This window comes from Ipomoea nil, unplaced genomic scaffold (genome assembly GCF_001879475.1).
Source record: "Ipomoea nil cultivar Tokyo-kokei standard unplaced genomic scaffold, Asagao_1.1 scaffold1721, whole genome shotgun sequence".
In the NCBI taxonomy this organism is placed as follows: Eukaryota; Viridiplantae; Streptophyta; class Magnoliopsida; order Solanales; family Convolvulaceae; genus Ipomoea; species Ipomoea nil.
In genome coordinates, this window is record NW_017618149.1 from 1,143,145 (window position 1) to 1,159,205 (window position 16,061).

Here is a 16,061-nt window from a genome sequence, read left to right on the forward strand (position 1 = left end):
TTGGGTCTAGGGTTAGATATTTGGGATTTTTTTTTTTTTTTTTTTGGGCTGAATTTTGGGTATATGAATACTGAATTTGATTTTGAGTGTTAAATAAATGGACTAAATTTTTGTTTGGGTCGAGTCCTGGTTGTGTATATAATATGGCTGGTTATTATGTTTAAGGCAAATTATATCGTGCACCGCGGTGCATCATTGATTATGCACCGCGCTTCAAAACGATGTCGTTTTGTTTAATGAAAAGAAACGGTACCCGTTTCGTAAAAAGTAACTCTGTTATTCAGTTTCAGTTCAACACAACTACAATTTCATTTCGATATAACTACAGTTTCATTCGATATTTATGCACTCAAATATGTGAAAATGTTATTTAATTTTATTTTGAGTTAATACCATCTGAGGTCCCCCGAGTATAGTGATTTTGTCACGTTTAGTCCTAAACTTTCAAATTGACCATCTGTGGTCCTTCGACTTTCAAATTTAACCATTCGTGGTCCAAGTTAACCACCCATGGTCCTTCAAGTTTCGAAATTTAACCAGTCCTGGTCCTCTTGAAAGGACCATGGTTGGTTAAAATTTAATAGTTGAAGGACCATGAGTGGTTAACTTGGACCACGAATGGTTAAATTTGAAAGTCGAAGGACCACAGATGGTCAATTTGAAAGTTTTGAATTAAACGTGGCAAAACTACTATACTCGGAGGACCTAAGATGGTATTAACTCATTTTATTTTATAAACACTATGTTTCATTAAAACATAACTACATGATCATTTCGATATAACTATAGCTTCCTTGCACAATATACACTCAAATATATGAAATGTTATTCAGTTTTATTTTATATACACTGCAGTTTCATTTCACCACAGCTACAGTATCATTTTGATATAACTGCAGTTTCATTTGATTATATATAAAATAATACGTGAGGCAGTGTCAATTTAGATATACTGCAGTTTCAGTTAGTAATTAACACACAAAAAATGCGCGCTCCGTTAATAGCAACGACGCGCCGTTTCTTTACTTAAAGAAACAACGTCGTTTTGACTACGGTGCACGTTCACTGCGATCCACGATATAACAACCGTATGTTTAATATATGAGCTAGAGTTTGGTTACATAAATTAATATATTGACGGTTTGGCCGAGTGATCTAAGGCGTCAAATTTAGGCTATAGTCCGAAACTGTTTGAGTTCAAATCTCATAGCCGTCAAATCACTGCTGGAAATTATGAAATTCCCGACCACTTGAAAGTGATCTTAAATCAAGTCGAAAGTAAAAAGTAGTCGGAAATAGCAACAAAGATTTTTTTGGATACCAAAAATGATCGAAACAAGACTTTCGATTTGATTTAAGATGTGGTCGAAAATTCCATAATTTTCAATCGTTAATGTTTATGGGTATGTACTCTAAATAGTCTCTAATTTCGGATAATCAACAAAAATAGATCATGAAAAATTAGGCATTATAAAAAGTAAACATTTCATTAGAAATTAAAAATGGACCAATATAATACTCTTAGCAAGCGAGCAGTTAGCGGTTATTAAATAGTATTTGTAAGAAAATGTTTGGTTAAAGAAAGGTGTTAAATTTGATCATTAATTTTAAAAATGTCATGTCAAAACATTAAAATTAAAATGTTAAAAAATATAAAATTGTTCTCATACAACATACACATAATAATAAAAAAAACTTACAATATAATTAATCAACAATAATATGATATGAAAAACTTGTGTAATCACTTTTGCTTCTAATATACTTTACTAAAACTCGATAATTTTGTAATGAAAAATACTTGTGTACTCCCATTTTAAACTCTCAACTTGTACTTCCTCTCACATGCTTTTGATGTAGACATTTTTCTATGAACCCACATGATAAAAATCACCAATCTTGATTTGCCACATCAGGGGGAGTAAATTTTGGGAGTTTATGTAATAGAACTCTTTTGCAATACACTGTATAAGGAATAGCAAATTATTTTGTGGATCATGATTCACATTACAATAACTATTCATTTTTAACATACTGAAGATATATTTTTAATATACTAAATGTTCATTTTTAGGTATTCCATATTACACTAAAATGAACATTTAATATACTAAACATAGCCAATACACGAGCCCCTGCTGTCTCGCCAAAACCCATCCTCATGTTGTTGAGATCCAGCGTTGCATTATCTACATTTAGTTTGTAAGAATCCATAGGGGGATTGGACCATTGTGTATTACAATTTGTATTTGAGAGGGAGTTGAATTAGCCAGATCGAGCCCACTCCTGAAGATAATTAAATCTGTGCAGATTGGCAAATAAAAGAGTTAGTGAGGATTTTATGGTTCTAGATCTTCTCATTTCTGGCTTCCAAGATTTTTCCAGCAAGTAGCTATGATCGAGCATACAAAGTTATCATCTTTGTCTCTGAAAATGTGTTCAAGCCATTCGATAAGAGAGTTGCAAAGAGGATAATTATTAACATCACCAATAATATTCCAACAGTTTCTAGCCAAAGGACACTGAACAAAAAGGTGGTAGGCTGTTTCATCATCAGTATTGCAAATCTCCATGCTTGCTTTAATTTGTAGACTCTAGCTAGAGACCCAAGAATTGGGTTGGTGAATAAGTCTCCATGCTTGTTTACCAACCATGGCTATGTCGAAATCTCTGATTCTTTTGAAACCCATACTACCCCACTGTTTAGGAGTACACAGTCTTTCCCAACTTTTCCAACGAATATCCTTGTTATTATTTCCATCACAATCCCACCAAAAACTCTCTCAACATCTTTACCCATTTCAAGAGGCAACAAAAAGACACTTAGGGCAAAAGTGGGAATAGCTTGAATGAAGTTTTTAAGGAGGATTTCTCTTCCGGCTCTAAATAGAAATTTGTGAGTCTAGCTTTTGATTCTACCCACAACCTTGTCTTTAATGAACCCCAGAATTGCCCATTTGTTTTTACCAATCAAGGAAGGATTAATGCCAAGATAGTTACCATTAAGATTCCCCTCTCTCATACCCAAAATATTACAAGTTGTTTCCTTGTTAGCAATAGTGCCAAGATAGTTAACTGTTTGACCCGAGGCAGTTGCAAAATTTTCAATGATAAGTTTAAGGGTTGATGCTTCATGAGGGTGGCTTTACAGAAAATGTAACAATCATCGGCAAAGAAAATGTTTGTGATTGTGGGGGCTTTTCTACCAATATAAATACAATGGATAGAGCCTTCAGCTTGGATTTTCATCAGCATTAGGTGGAAGGATTCAAGGATCAAGATGAAGATATAAGGAGATGGGTCTCCTTGCCTTAAACCTCTACCAGGAGTAACCGAGCCAACTTCTTAACCCTCAAGAAAAATTTTATAATCTAACAGCAACTCTATTAATAATTAGATAAATTTACTCATTATCATTAAACACAAAATTAGAATACAGTGGCAGACAATTTTGTTGTTCTTTCCAAACATCACTCATGATCAATTGAGCTGTTTATGCAGGTAGTGGCAGACAATCTTGTTTAACCCAAACATGATATGATTGAGAGTTTGAAACTTGAATTCAAAGCTGATGCAAAAGATATTGTACGATAGATTCAACTGAAAGAATATTAACAATAATTAAACTCGTGACTTTTAAGTACGAAAATTATCCTCTACTCATTCAGCTTCCATTTATAGATGCACTCATGTGATTTTCCCCTTATGTTAATCCCCTGACCTCTCCATGCGCTATTTAATACATCCACCATTTCCTTCAACCTACCCTATAATATAACCTAACCGATTTTATGAGATTTAACACTAGAAAATAATTTTACAGTGTGTTTGATTTATCGAATAAATCGTGAATAATTTTTTTTTTTTTTTAAGAATAAGTTTATTTCATTACTTGGCAAATCCTTTTATTCTTGAATATAAAGCCTCATCAACCTTAATTAAATTAAACTCAAATAGACTTTCAACGCAAATTATGCCGTGCAACCGTGTGCACCTTGTAAAACAGCGTCGTTTTGATTAAAAATGACACTGTTCGACTTTTAAAAAAAAAATCATTGTCGATTGCACGTTGACGGTGTTATGCTGTGCATAATTTGAACTCTATATCCAGAATTAATGAATTATATATCCAGAATTAGTGAACTATATATTCACACCGGTTACTGGTACTCTGTATTCAGAATGAATGAACTACATATTCATATTGGTGGAGTTAAAAAAAAAAATTGATTGGTGGAGTTAAACGGTGCCACTAACGGCACCGTTACCCACCAAAGTGAAACGGCGTCGTTCGCAACCGTATGCACCATGCACACGGTTGCAGAGCATAACGATTGGACTTTCAAATATAAGAGGTTTGCATCCGCATGGGCAGCTCAATTGGTCATAAAAGTGAAAGTTTAGAAGAATGACCATGGATTGAGTCTCACCAGCGACAATGTGGGAGAAATGCTCTGTCAGGTTGGGATTTAACCTCTTGGAAGAATGTAAGAGGTTTGCACCTTAGGTTCAACTGATTTACCGTTATATAATTTGACATGATGAGTACGAGTTCACTTGGGATCCATTTAGAAATCTATATTTAAAAAAAAAATGATTTTCAAAATATGAATGATTTTTTAAAATATATTTTAATTTATGATGTTTGATTGAAGATAAGATATTGCATTTTTTCAATTTGGTCCATTTTCTTAAAAATGAGCATAAATATATTATAAAGTTATTTTTTTAAAAAATATTACTAATAATTATTTTTATAATAATAATGATGTTGATGATGATGATAATAATAATAATAATAATCCAAAAACTAGTTTGAAGAGAGTTGAGAGAGAAAAGGGAGATGAGAAAATAAAAAATTTGACAAATATCTTTTGATTAAAATTTTAAGAATACATTTTCTGTTAAATTGGGTGTCTTTAACCAAAATAAATATTTTCCTTTGACTTTATTGTCTTTGAATATTAAACACGGAAAAATCTAAAAAAATGACTTCAAGAATTATTTCTCAGCCCGCACGGGTTTATCTCAATGATTCAGTAGGCAGTATTTGAGAGAAAAGATCAAAGTTTGGACATCGACGGCGACAGTGTGGGGATTATGCCCAAAGTGGACAGATCCCTAATGCGCACCGACATTTGACCATGTCTGCTAAGTCATTATGTCATAGTGATTTACATAATCCCAAATGCTCTGTCAAGCGGGGTATGGAAGCCATTAAGATTGAGAATTCAACTTTTTGGAAGAAGAAGGAAATCATTTCTCAAGTTTCCAAACAGTTAATTAATTCTTTAATGCGGTTAACTAATTTACACATTTAATTAAAAATTATAAAAGAGAATGATACTTATCCAAAACACTTGAATGTACCAAATTTAAATAAATATAAAAGATAATGATACTTATCCAAAACAAATAAATGTTACAAGATTTTAATTTGTACGTAGTAAAATAACATTTTCCTTAAATAAAATAGTGTCAAAGTAATTTTTTTTTTTTTTTTTTTTTAATTTCCCTCAAGTGTTATTAGGCTTTTCATACATAAATTCGTTCTCCACATTAGGTGGATCCGTGGATTTAATAAAATACGATTGGCAAAGAAATATAGAGACCACTAAATTAAGTGGTCCAAAACAAAATTATTAACATTAATATAATTGTCCCCAGAGCTTCACAACGAAATCGATGTACATCTAGCTTGCAGTGTGTTGGTCCCCTGAAAAACATTCCATTGCAAGGCCAGCCTACAATTGATTTTCTTTTTCAACATTAAATGTGGGATTTTCCCACACAAATGACACAATTAGTCATTTTCAATATAGGAATGTTTTTTTTTTTAAACAAAAAAAGAAAAAGAAAAAGGGAGGTTGAGATTCAAACTTTTGAAATATCTAATAAAGAATGTATGCGACAGTAAAGTAGAAACTTAAATATATTACTGGTTGGTTTTATGATTTTGGATAGTCAATGGCTGGTCAACACAATCGTTAAAATAACGAGTATATAGGAATATAGAAAATATTGTGATAATTTATAGAAAATAAATATGTTGTATTATTGAGAATTGATTGTGAATGGTAAAAATTGCTTGCCCTTCTCCCCATGTATGGGGTCTATTTATACATATTTTGGATTAGGAGTCCTATTAGAAATAGAGATTCTAGACTGCCTCATATTGGGAATCATTGTTATATTGGAAATAATATGTCCTAATCCTACTACATTAGGTAGTTGCTCCGAGCTGGTGGCAGCGTCATTTAGGAAGGACGGGGAGGCATTGTACTTCGAGACGACTGTGTTAATCTTCTCTTCGGTTACATCCACCCTCTAATCAGATGCCTTGACTTTTCTCTCGAGCTCCTGGATATTGACATCTCGGCAAGCCACACTTTTCTTGGCCGCTTCCATGTCCTTCTTGTAGAGCCGCTCAGCGGCCTTAGTCCGATAGAAAAGGCCAGCTAAGGCCTAAGGTACAACTCAACTGCCATGTGAAACGCTGAAAAAGTTAGGTCTAAGGGGAGATTTACAGATGTAAATAAATTGGTTAAGGATTAACTTGGATTAGCTCCTAGGCTCCGCGTTCGCCAACCGGTTGGTCGACTAGTCATGAGTGCTGTGACACCCCGAAAAATTATCATTTAAAATGAATTAATTATCCAACTAATTCCTATTTTTGCCCTACAATTTTCTTCCTAATTTTCATTGAGAATAGTGGAGGGACCTAAATTGACTAAGTTCCTTGGTCTTCTAATTTAGTCAATGGAAAGACTTTGTGCTTTATGTCTTGTACCCTAACCTTTAATTTCCTCCTAACTAGTTTGTGGGAAAGGGAGGTCATTTTAGCCTTTTCACAATCCTAGCTTGGCATCCAAGACATTTCCTAATACTACCACCTTAGCCTTCCTCACTTAGACAAGAAACACCATTCTCTCTACCCTTCTCTATACACTTTAGCTTTCTCTCCAAGCTAACCTAAAACCCTCCCAACCTTGCAAATGAAAACCTCCAAGATTCCACCTTTCCACCTCTACAACCTTAGGAAGGGTAAGTCCTAGGCTTGTTTAGTGTTATTACTTAGTTTTCCATCACCTTTATCAAGTTTTGCTTGTTTTCTTGGGGTTTTGGTTTGTGTTTGGAAGATCTTGTGGAAGAAGACGTTCAAGAAGAAGCTTAGGAGTTTGAGAAAGTGTTCTTTAGGTTACAAGAGGTAACCCATGTGCTACAAAATCTATTTTATACTTGCTATGATGATTTCTTGACATTCTTGATGCTATTGAGTGATTTTGAGCATATTCTTGTGTTTATGCCATGTTAGAGCTTGTATATAGGATCTTTTGATGCTATTGTTTGAGCTATTCTATGTGTTCAAGTTCCTTTGTTGATGAGTATGAATTTTGAGGTGTTTTGGACTTGAACTTGAGCATTTTGGCAATTTTCCCCGAAGGAATTTCTCTCCCAGGTTCGGTACCCAAGGGTAGACCGGCGGCCAGTATGCATCCCGCCGTTCCACCCGTTGGGTACAAGGTGGTGTGTGGCGGGGGGTCCACGGATGGTTGACCACTCGTAGTACCACCTGCTGGTACACGGCGGGTAGGGTGGCGGGTGGTTAACCACCCGCCATACCGCCCACTGGTACGTTGTATTTTGGCCTCCGTTTTGTTAATTCGTTGTGCAAATGTGTGTCTCGATTGATGTTTCATAAGTCTAGAACAATGTTGTAACACCCCGTGTTACGCCCTTTAGACTCGGATTAATTATTTAATTAAATCCGTTAAAAGAATAATTAAAAAGGAATTTAAGTAAGCATAGACCCTTAATTAATTAGTATGGTCCGCGGTGGACCATGGACCCTTGCCCACAATAAAGCCTTAGAACCCAATAGGATAAAGAAAGGGAGAGTCCAGTATTAATCATATTCTAGTTAGGAATCCTAAATCTATATAAAAGGAATTAGAAAGCTTTAGAACTCCCTCCCATCCCCTCTCTTACACACGAAAACCCCTCCCTGAGATCAGGCAAAGGATTCCCTGTCACCAAGCTTAGGAAAGATTGATAAGAAGAGAACCTCGAGGAAAGACCATAGAAGTTAGTTGTAAGGAGTTTTAATTAAAACTACCAGGTAACCCATGTCCTACAAAACCTATTTTCCTTGCTATTGTTTATTGATTGGCTCCGTTGGATGATTAAATGTGTGATTTTGTATGTTTGCGTGGTTAGAGCTTGTCTTTAGGATTTATGGTATGAATTCTTGTTGTTCTTGATATTCTTGATATTCTTGATGACCCTGTGTGGTTATTGGCATGTTCTTGTATTTAATCGCGTTTAGAGCTTGTCCTTAGGATTTGTACGGTGAATCTTGTTATTGAATACGTTCTTGGCGTTCTTGGGTGGGTTTATGCATGCTCGGGTGTTGTTCTATGTTTAGGGCTTGTTGTTTAAGCTTGTTATGACCGAGTTCTTGAACCATTGTGTATTTATTCTTGATTCTTGGCATGATTAGTGATTGTATTTAGGGTTTAATTGTGTTGTTTCCTTGGCCTATTCTTGATGATCAAGTCCCTATTGTTGTTGTTGTGAATTGGGAAGTGTTTGGACTTGATTTTGGATGAACTGGATGAATTCCCGGGTTGGGAAATTGGCCATGGATCTTGTTTCAACGGGTAGTCGGTGGGGGGACGAACCCCCACTCGATCATCCGCCCGAAATGGGTGATGTTCCAGCGAGAGGACAGGCGGGTGAACGGCCACCCGCCGGTCCACCCACTGGAACGGCGAGGTTTCGCCGGCGGGAGGTTGTTCTCCCGCCGTACCCCCGCGAGTACGGGCTGGTGCGGGGTCGTTCGGTCTCCGCGGGTCGAACCCCGTGCCCCGTGGTGTCTTGTTTTACGTGTATGAGTCTCGCATGATGTTTTAGGTACCGTAACGTGATTTTTGAGTCGTGTCTAAGCATGTGGTCTAAACTTGTATCACGTGATTTAATTTCTGTTATTTCCTGTAGCTTGCATGATATAGCTAATATCCCATGTTGTTATCGCATGTTGAGCCCTTTCCTGGTAACCCTGTGATGTAGTTGTTGATTAAGTCTTGATTGTTGTGCTTTGCCCATGGTATTGAAAAGATGTGTTGTTGATGAAAAAGATTTGTTGGTGGTTTGACGCACTGCGAGTGCTTTAATCATTGTGTTATAGGCACATATCGCATGATTACCGTGCTATAGGCCGGATCATGTTATGTTTGGCATTGCGAATTCCTAGTTATTGTGCTATAGGCACAGACCACTTAACCATTGTGCTATAGGCACATGTCAAGCTATGTTTGGCACTACGTGTGTTGTTTTGTTGGTGGATTGTTGGAGGTTTTGTTGGAGGGGAGCATGCGCTGCTCCGGAGGGATAAGGGTGGCCTGGAGGTACATGTTGGAACTGATATAAGGATAGAGAGGCGTAAAGGTTGGAACCTGGGCGTGTCTTGTGGTGTGGCCTGGCTTGTTATTGTTGTTACCTTGTTTTGTATTGCATGCTGTGTCTTTATGCTTCATGTCGCGTTGTGTCTGTTGATATGCCTTGAGTCTGATTCTTGGTTTTAAAGCTAGAATTGTTAGGATTATATTATGTATTCCCAAGTCTCAAAATGGTTTTCTTATATCTATACTTATTGTACTCAACGGGTGGGAGTGGGTTGCTTAGCATTATTCGCTAACAGTTGTGATAACGCATGTTTTTCAGGTACTGATTAGACGATCGTGAGCGCGCTAGAGGGAGTTACGGTTCCTGGCTTAGATAGTATTAGCTTAGCTTAGTCAGCCTGTTAGCCTTGCTTGTATTCGGATAATGATTATGGATTGTAATTTGCTTAGATAGTTAGCCTGTGCATCTAGGTTCTCTAGCTTAGATGTGACATACCACCCCAACTCTGATGTTTAGCTTCCACTCTATTTGGGTATTAATGGTAGTCTTGCCTTTATTTCATAAGTGTTAATGATTTTAAATTATGCTGAAATTTGGGGGCTGTTACAAATGTCTTAAGGACCGTGATAGGACTTGTGAGTCTTGAATCGCGTTTATGATCCAATCTTGTGATTCGTTGGATTGATATGAAGTATATGTTGTTCGAATGAGCCTTATTGATGATCTTGATTGAATTGCATGCTAGTTACGTTGATTCGTTGGTACTAGTATGTGTTTACCTCATATTGATCTTGCCTATTCTTGATGAGGATTGGTGACTTGTGTTACTAATCGTTGTGATCCTTTGATTTGGAAGCCTTTCGTTATTGTGGTATCACCATGAAATGTTTCCTTCGTATTTTCTCTTGAGTTATTCGATTGAACCTATCTTTGTGAACTTGTACAAATGTTGTACTTTATCATGCTTGTTCTTTGATTGGGCTATGAATGAGCCTTGATTTTCTATGTCAATGATTATGTGACTATGTGTATAAAAGCTGGCGTATATCAGCTTTACTCAAAATGATTAGCGATAAACTATCACGTGATATGTTATATGTTTAATGAAAAGCTGGCGGCAAGCAGGTAGTAAAGCGAGTGGGGAGCATAGTCTCCGGAGGGATAAGGTTGGACTGGTTGTACAGTGTGGCCTGCAGGTTCATGTTGGAACTGAAATAAGGATAGAGCGGTGTAAAGGTTGGAACTTGGTATAATGTTGGAACATGAAACTTGATCATTGATAATGTTTCTTGAAATTCATTGCTTATGAGCATCTCTTTCTATGTGACCTTGATGATTGTTTATTGAATACCTTATCGTTGAATCTATATCATTGTCTTCTCGTATTGATTCCATTGTTTAACCGTTGTTGGTCGGTATGATTGAATGAATCTCTTGATGAGTCAAATGATCCTTCTATCTTCTATTTTTTTAAAAGCTAGTGATGCTAAGACTATATGTATGTATTCCTAATGTCTCAAAAGTGGTTTTTCTTATAAACTATATGATATGGTACTTAACGCGTTGGAGTGCGTTACTTAGCATTATTCGCTAACGGGTGCTACCCCTTAATGTTTTTCAGGTACAAAGTAGTTCATCCTTGAGCTCGCTAGATGGAGACGTTGTTTAGATTAGCCTTTCCTTCTCTTTTAGCTTAGACGATGTGGCATACGAGCCTTGATTACTAGACTTGTGAACTTGTGATGGATTTTGACTTAAGTAGTTTGAACTTAGCCTGTGCATCTAAAGTTTAGTTTAGATGTGGCATAACACTCTGTTACCGTTTACTTAGCTTCCGCACTATTTAAATCTTTATGGTTAGATTGCCTTACTTCTTAAGTCTTACATTGCTTTAAATTATCCTTAAAATTAGGGGTGTTACAAGTGCTCTCTGCCTCTGGTAGGAATATGCTGAGCTTGTCCAAAAGGCCGGCCGGTCTGGTCCCCTCCGCTCAAGGGAGTGTCGATAATCGGGGTTTGATCTGGGGACTCAACCTGTTTTGTTTCTTCGAATGGTGGACCTATTCGACCTCCGAGGCCTTGTCTTTTCCTGCTTTTTATGTACATGGGTCACTTGGAAATCCGACCCTGAGCTGTTCGAGACGATTGTAGTGAGCCTCAAAGAGGTGGGTATAGATGCGGCTATCTTGGCGATGGTGGCAACCTTTTAGCCGCCCCAAGGCAATTTTAGGGCAGGGGCCCCAAAGGGTGGAAGTCTTGAACCCCTTATCCAAACCCATATCTACAAAGCACAAGAAATCAGTTAGGTTAAAAACTACTATCTCAAACCAACTTTATAAACTTAAGAAATTTTTGCAAAATCCTAAGTATTGAACCTTTGGTGCTCGACCCAAGTAGAAGAAAAGAGACTGCAACGGTGACCATTTGAGAATCTAGTGTGTACTTGGTTTCTAAGTCGTATCTTGGCCCCTAGAGGTTGGCCTGTGACACAGCCATCGGGAGATTGAAAGATTCTATAGTCATAGAATTCCAAGGAACTCTTCGCGGCAAAGGATGTTAAGGCTCGAGTTTTGGTCAGGAATCTGTGTTTCCAGAATTGAGAAGGCTAGATATTAGGAACTAGGAGACGCCAAGGATACTTCACAGATAGTATCCAGTTCTTCGACTCCTTATTATTGTTTGGTATGTGGCGATGCTACAATGGTGGCCCTGGGATTGAACCATTATAAAACCTCCCCCTGTGCTTTGAAGGTAGGGCTCGAATAGAAAAGAAGAAACAAAACAGTTCTAGGGTGCACGGAATCTCGTGCTAAGCATAAAGCTAGGGAAATATGTTAAGATACAGTGTGCTTTTAGACAAATCTGGCCTTGGAGAACCCTATAGAACTCTAGGAAGGAGGTGAGAAGAGGGAAGAACGGGAAGGTCAATGAGGCTTTCAGGGAGTCAAGGTGAATCCTGAGTCATTTCTCCCGGTGACGTCCGATTATGCTACCTACCTAAGCTACGTCGGGTATCAAAGGTTACTCGACCAGTGAGTAGGGAGGATATTTCTTCGACTTCTGTATGGGTAAGCATGGGCGGATACTGTTGGACGGCATCACTACTTAAATGTTTATGCTTCACACTCACTAAGGTGGGAGGTCGTATCGAGGGGGGGGGGGGGTCCCATCTGGAAAAAGGAAGGGGGATGGTAATGGTAAGCTATGGTTGGCAACAAGTTGGGTTGTGGTTCGGTCTAATGGAAGGTCAGTTGGACGGCCTGGCCTCTTATTGGTTCCTTAGTTGGGCTTCAATTGCGCTTGACTATTCTGCTTCAACTCCCGGGAATTCCTCAATCTCGCGGAGAGTCAAGTTGTATAAAGACACGGAGAATGACCCGACCTGGCGACCTCGATCTCCTTGTCATAATCTTGCGCGGAGGCATTTTGGGCATACACATGCATTCATAATATATTTTCTTCTATTCTTCAATAATATTAATAATATATATACACATTATATATTGGATACACACACACACACACACACACACACACACACACACACACACACACACACACACACATATATATATATATATATATATATATATATATATATATATAGTTATTTCTTAAAATATAAATATCAAATTTATAAAAATATTTTACATTATTATTATTATTTACAATAATATAATATAAATATCTAAAATTTAAATAAATCTAAAATTTTAATATAAAGTAGTAATAACTTATATTAGACAATTATTTTTGGGCATTGCATCGCTCATATAAAATATATAGTTGTAAAATATAGATCAAACATTTCTAGCATACGATAATTGTGTATGGTTTCCTAGCAGCTTTGGTAGTTGATGATCGGCAGTGTTGGCCACACTTACGGCCTTGTAGCTGTTACACCCTAAGAGCCCGCCGGAACTACGGCTTTTAAGCGACGATTTGGCCGTGGCAGTAGTATTCTTGGCTTTCGCGACGGCTCTAGGATGAATTGTATCATGAACAGCGGCAATGCTATAACACTTTTCGTCACAATAATCGGAGGCATAATCGGCGGCGCTGGCCGTGACGACGCTCCACTGGATGCTAGCCTCGCTAGGCGCGTAGTGAGTCGGAGATGAGCACCCAGAGGCAGAGGTAGTGTAACCCGCCGTCCGGCAAGCTCCATATCCGTGCCCGGCGGTGCTAGAAATATCCTCTATTTCGAATAGATCAGAACTCGCATCGCTAGCCCGATCGTCGCAAATAGTGTTACTAATTGTGGCAGTGGGAGTCATGGGAGGAGGATTGTTTTGATGAGTATTTGGTGGTATGGCATCCCAGGTTAACATTGATAGTTTCCTTTCTAAGTTGCCTGCCATGCCACCCTTTTTATCAGCCCCAAAAACTTCCAATGATTTTCTTGCAGGCTCTCCTCCTCCCATGCCATTTTCTTCCCTGAAATGCCCAGAATTCGTCGCGAAATGTTCCGTTCCTTTTGAGTGGCTAATGAAAACGGCTTTATTGTCGGAACAAGGACCTCGGCAGCCAAAACCCAAACCCAAGAAAAGCCTCCGTCCAATGCCCTTCTTATTATGTTTGATGATGTTTGGTAAAAGCACCATTTGGCTACTTGATTCTGAGCACAAACTAGGCGTTGCAGACTTGAAATAATCCCCTTGGCCTTGTGGGTTTGCGTACTTGATCCCTCCAGGGACAGTGGCATAATCCGAGGTGGTGGTATTGAAGTACTTATCTGCCTTGAAGATGGTAACTTGGGCGGCGTCTTTTTTCGTCGACGGTGGTTGGTGGTGGCCGGGGAGAATAAATGCGACGGTAGGATCTTGAACCGGGCGCGACGAGGCCGCGTTGTTGAACGTGAAATTATTATTGTTGTTCACTCGAAGGCCGCCTGCAGCGTTGTTTGTTTTGGAGATTTTAAGGTTTGAGGATGATCCCGGCCAGATCTTCTGCACGAAGCTATCTTCGGGGTTGAGGTAACAAGAAAATGAGGCAACTCGAAGACTCAGATCTTGGCCTTCCATTGAAAAGGTAGGGGATGGAGTTGAAGGAATATAATTGGCAACGTAAGTGATGAAACAAGAAGATTATTGAAGGTAGGACAACAAGACGTACTAGAAATTAAATAAGCCTTAGGTTTTTGAAGAAGCTAAGCTAGCAAAGAAATTAAGGATTGGGAAAGGTAGTAATAGGACGAATAGAAGGATTGAAGCTCTGATAGATTTGAGATACTGTATGTTTTGTTCACATATACGCTAGCTTGTTTAGAAGCAGTCTTTAAGTAGGCTGTTGAAGGCGAATGGTTGGGATCGGAGTAATGGTAGGTGAGAGAGAATGTTTGTTTGATTTATTATGATGAATGGCTACGCCTAATTGCCTCGTTAGTTAATTGGCTAGCTAGATATCCCGTGAGTCGTCACCCATATCATACAGAGATAGGAGGGTCAAATGTCGGTGCACACAAAAAGATTTGTTCACTTTGAACATAATTACATTATATTGATTCTCTCAAATACTATCTACTCAGCCAATGAGCCATGCCTGTGCAAGTGTCAAATGCTCTGTCGGACCAAGATGTAGGGACCTTTGGGGTTGGGGATTCAACCTTCCGGGAGAAGAAGTGACCAAAACGACGTCGTTTTTATTGTTAAGATTTTATGTGTATTATGTTAAGAGTTTATGTGTATTCTGTTATAAGTTTATGTGTATTCTGTTAAGAGTTTATGTGTGTATTATGTTATGAGTTTATGTGTATTATGTATTATGTTAGATTATGTATTGTATTTTGTTATGAGTTTATGTGCATTATGTATTAAGTTAGATTATGTGTATTATGTTATGAGTTTATGTGTATTATGTATTATGTTAGATTATGTGTATTCTGTTATGAGTTTATGTGTATTATGTATTATGTTAGATTATGTGTATTTTGTTATGAGTTTATGTGTTTTCTGTTATGAGTTTATGTACATTCGAAACAGAGAATTTTTTTTTTTTTTTTTTTTTTTGAATTTAACAGTAGAAACGGGAAACGAAATTTCTAACAAAAACATGGTCAAAACAACGTCGTTTTAGCTAGGAAGTACAATTGGTGCACGGTATAATTTGCCGTATTTTATGGAGCAAAAATAATATTGCCTGAAAATGGCTTCGCATAGTATTTGGTTGATTTAATCTACTCCAAAATTAATATTAAATATATGAAGCTAAAATTGTATGTGTTTCTAAAATATTTACTAATTGAAGAAATTATATATTCAAATTTGTGATGAACAGATACTACAATGTAATAGAGCCAGTAACTTTCAAAAAAAAAAAAAATATATTCAAATTTGTGGTGAGTATAAAACCACACATTATATTCTAAGGGTAGTTTTCATAAATTGTTTAATTTCTTTAACATGATAAAGAAGGTGGATCCTACATGTATGGAGATAGCATATTTCACCGTGTTGTCATTTCTTTCTCTAGTTCTAACATGACAAGTCACAATGAAAAAGATCCGATTAATTCAAGAAACAACAAAAACCTCTCCATCTTATACTCCCAAAAAGTACCAGGTAAAATAGTCACATTCTCACAAGGAGATTGTTGGATATATACACATTAAATACATGCATGCAATTGAAGTTAGGAATTGATTGCAGTATGCAGAG

At 37.4% G+C, this 16,061-nt stretch overlaps 1 protein-coding gene across 2 annotated transcripts; it reads right to left on the reverse strand.

Moving 5' to 3' along the window:
* Positions 1-13,160: 13,160 nt before the first annotated feature.
* LOC109191917 (protein PHYTOCHROME KINASE SUBSTRATE 3-like) lies at positions 13,161-14,714 on the reverse strand. 2 transcript variants are annotated; one of them, XM_019342606.1, is made up of 2 exons: positions 13,442-14,714; positions 13,321-13,386 (listed from the first exon to the last, which is right to left on the reverse strand). In XM_019342606.1, coding segments are annotated over exons 1-2 (990 nt in total). In that variant the 5' UTR covers positions 14,430-14,714; the 3' UTR covers positions 13,321-13,384. The 2 variants fall into 2 exon arrangements, with proteins under 2 accessions (XP_019198150.1, XP_019198151.1); XM_019342605.1 differs by having other exon boundaries at positions 13,161-14,714.
* Between the last annotated feature and the right edge of the window lie 1,347 nt (positions 14,715-16,061).

What these genes read in the sequence shown, in the direction of transcription:
- LOC109191917 (XM_019342605.1), bottom strand. Translation starts at nt 14,429, where the DNA reads ATGGAAGGCCAAGATCTGAGTCTTCGAGTTGCCTCATTTTCTTGTTAC.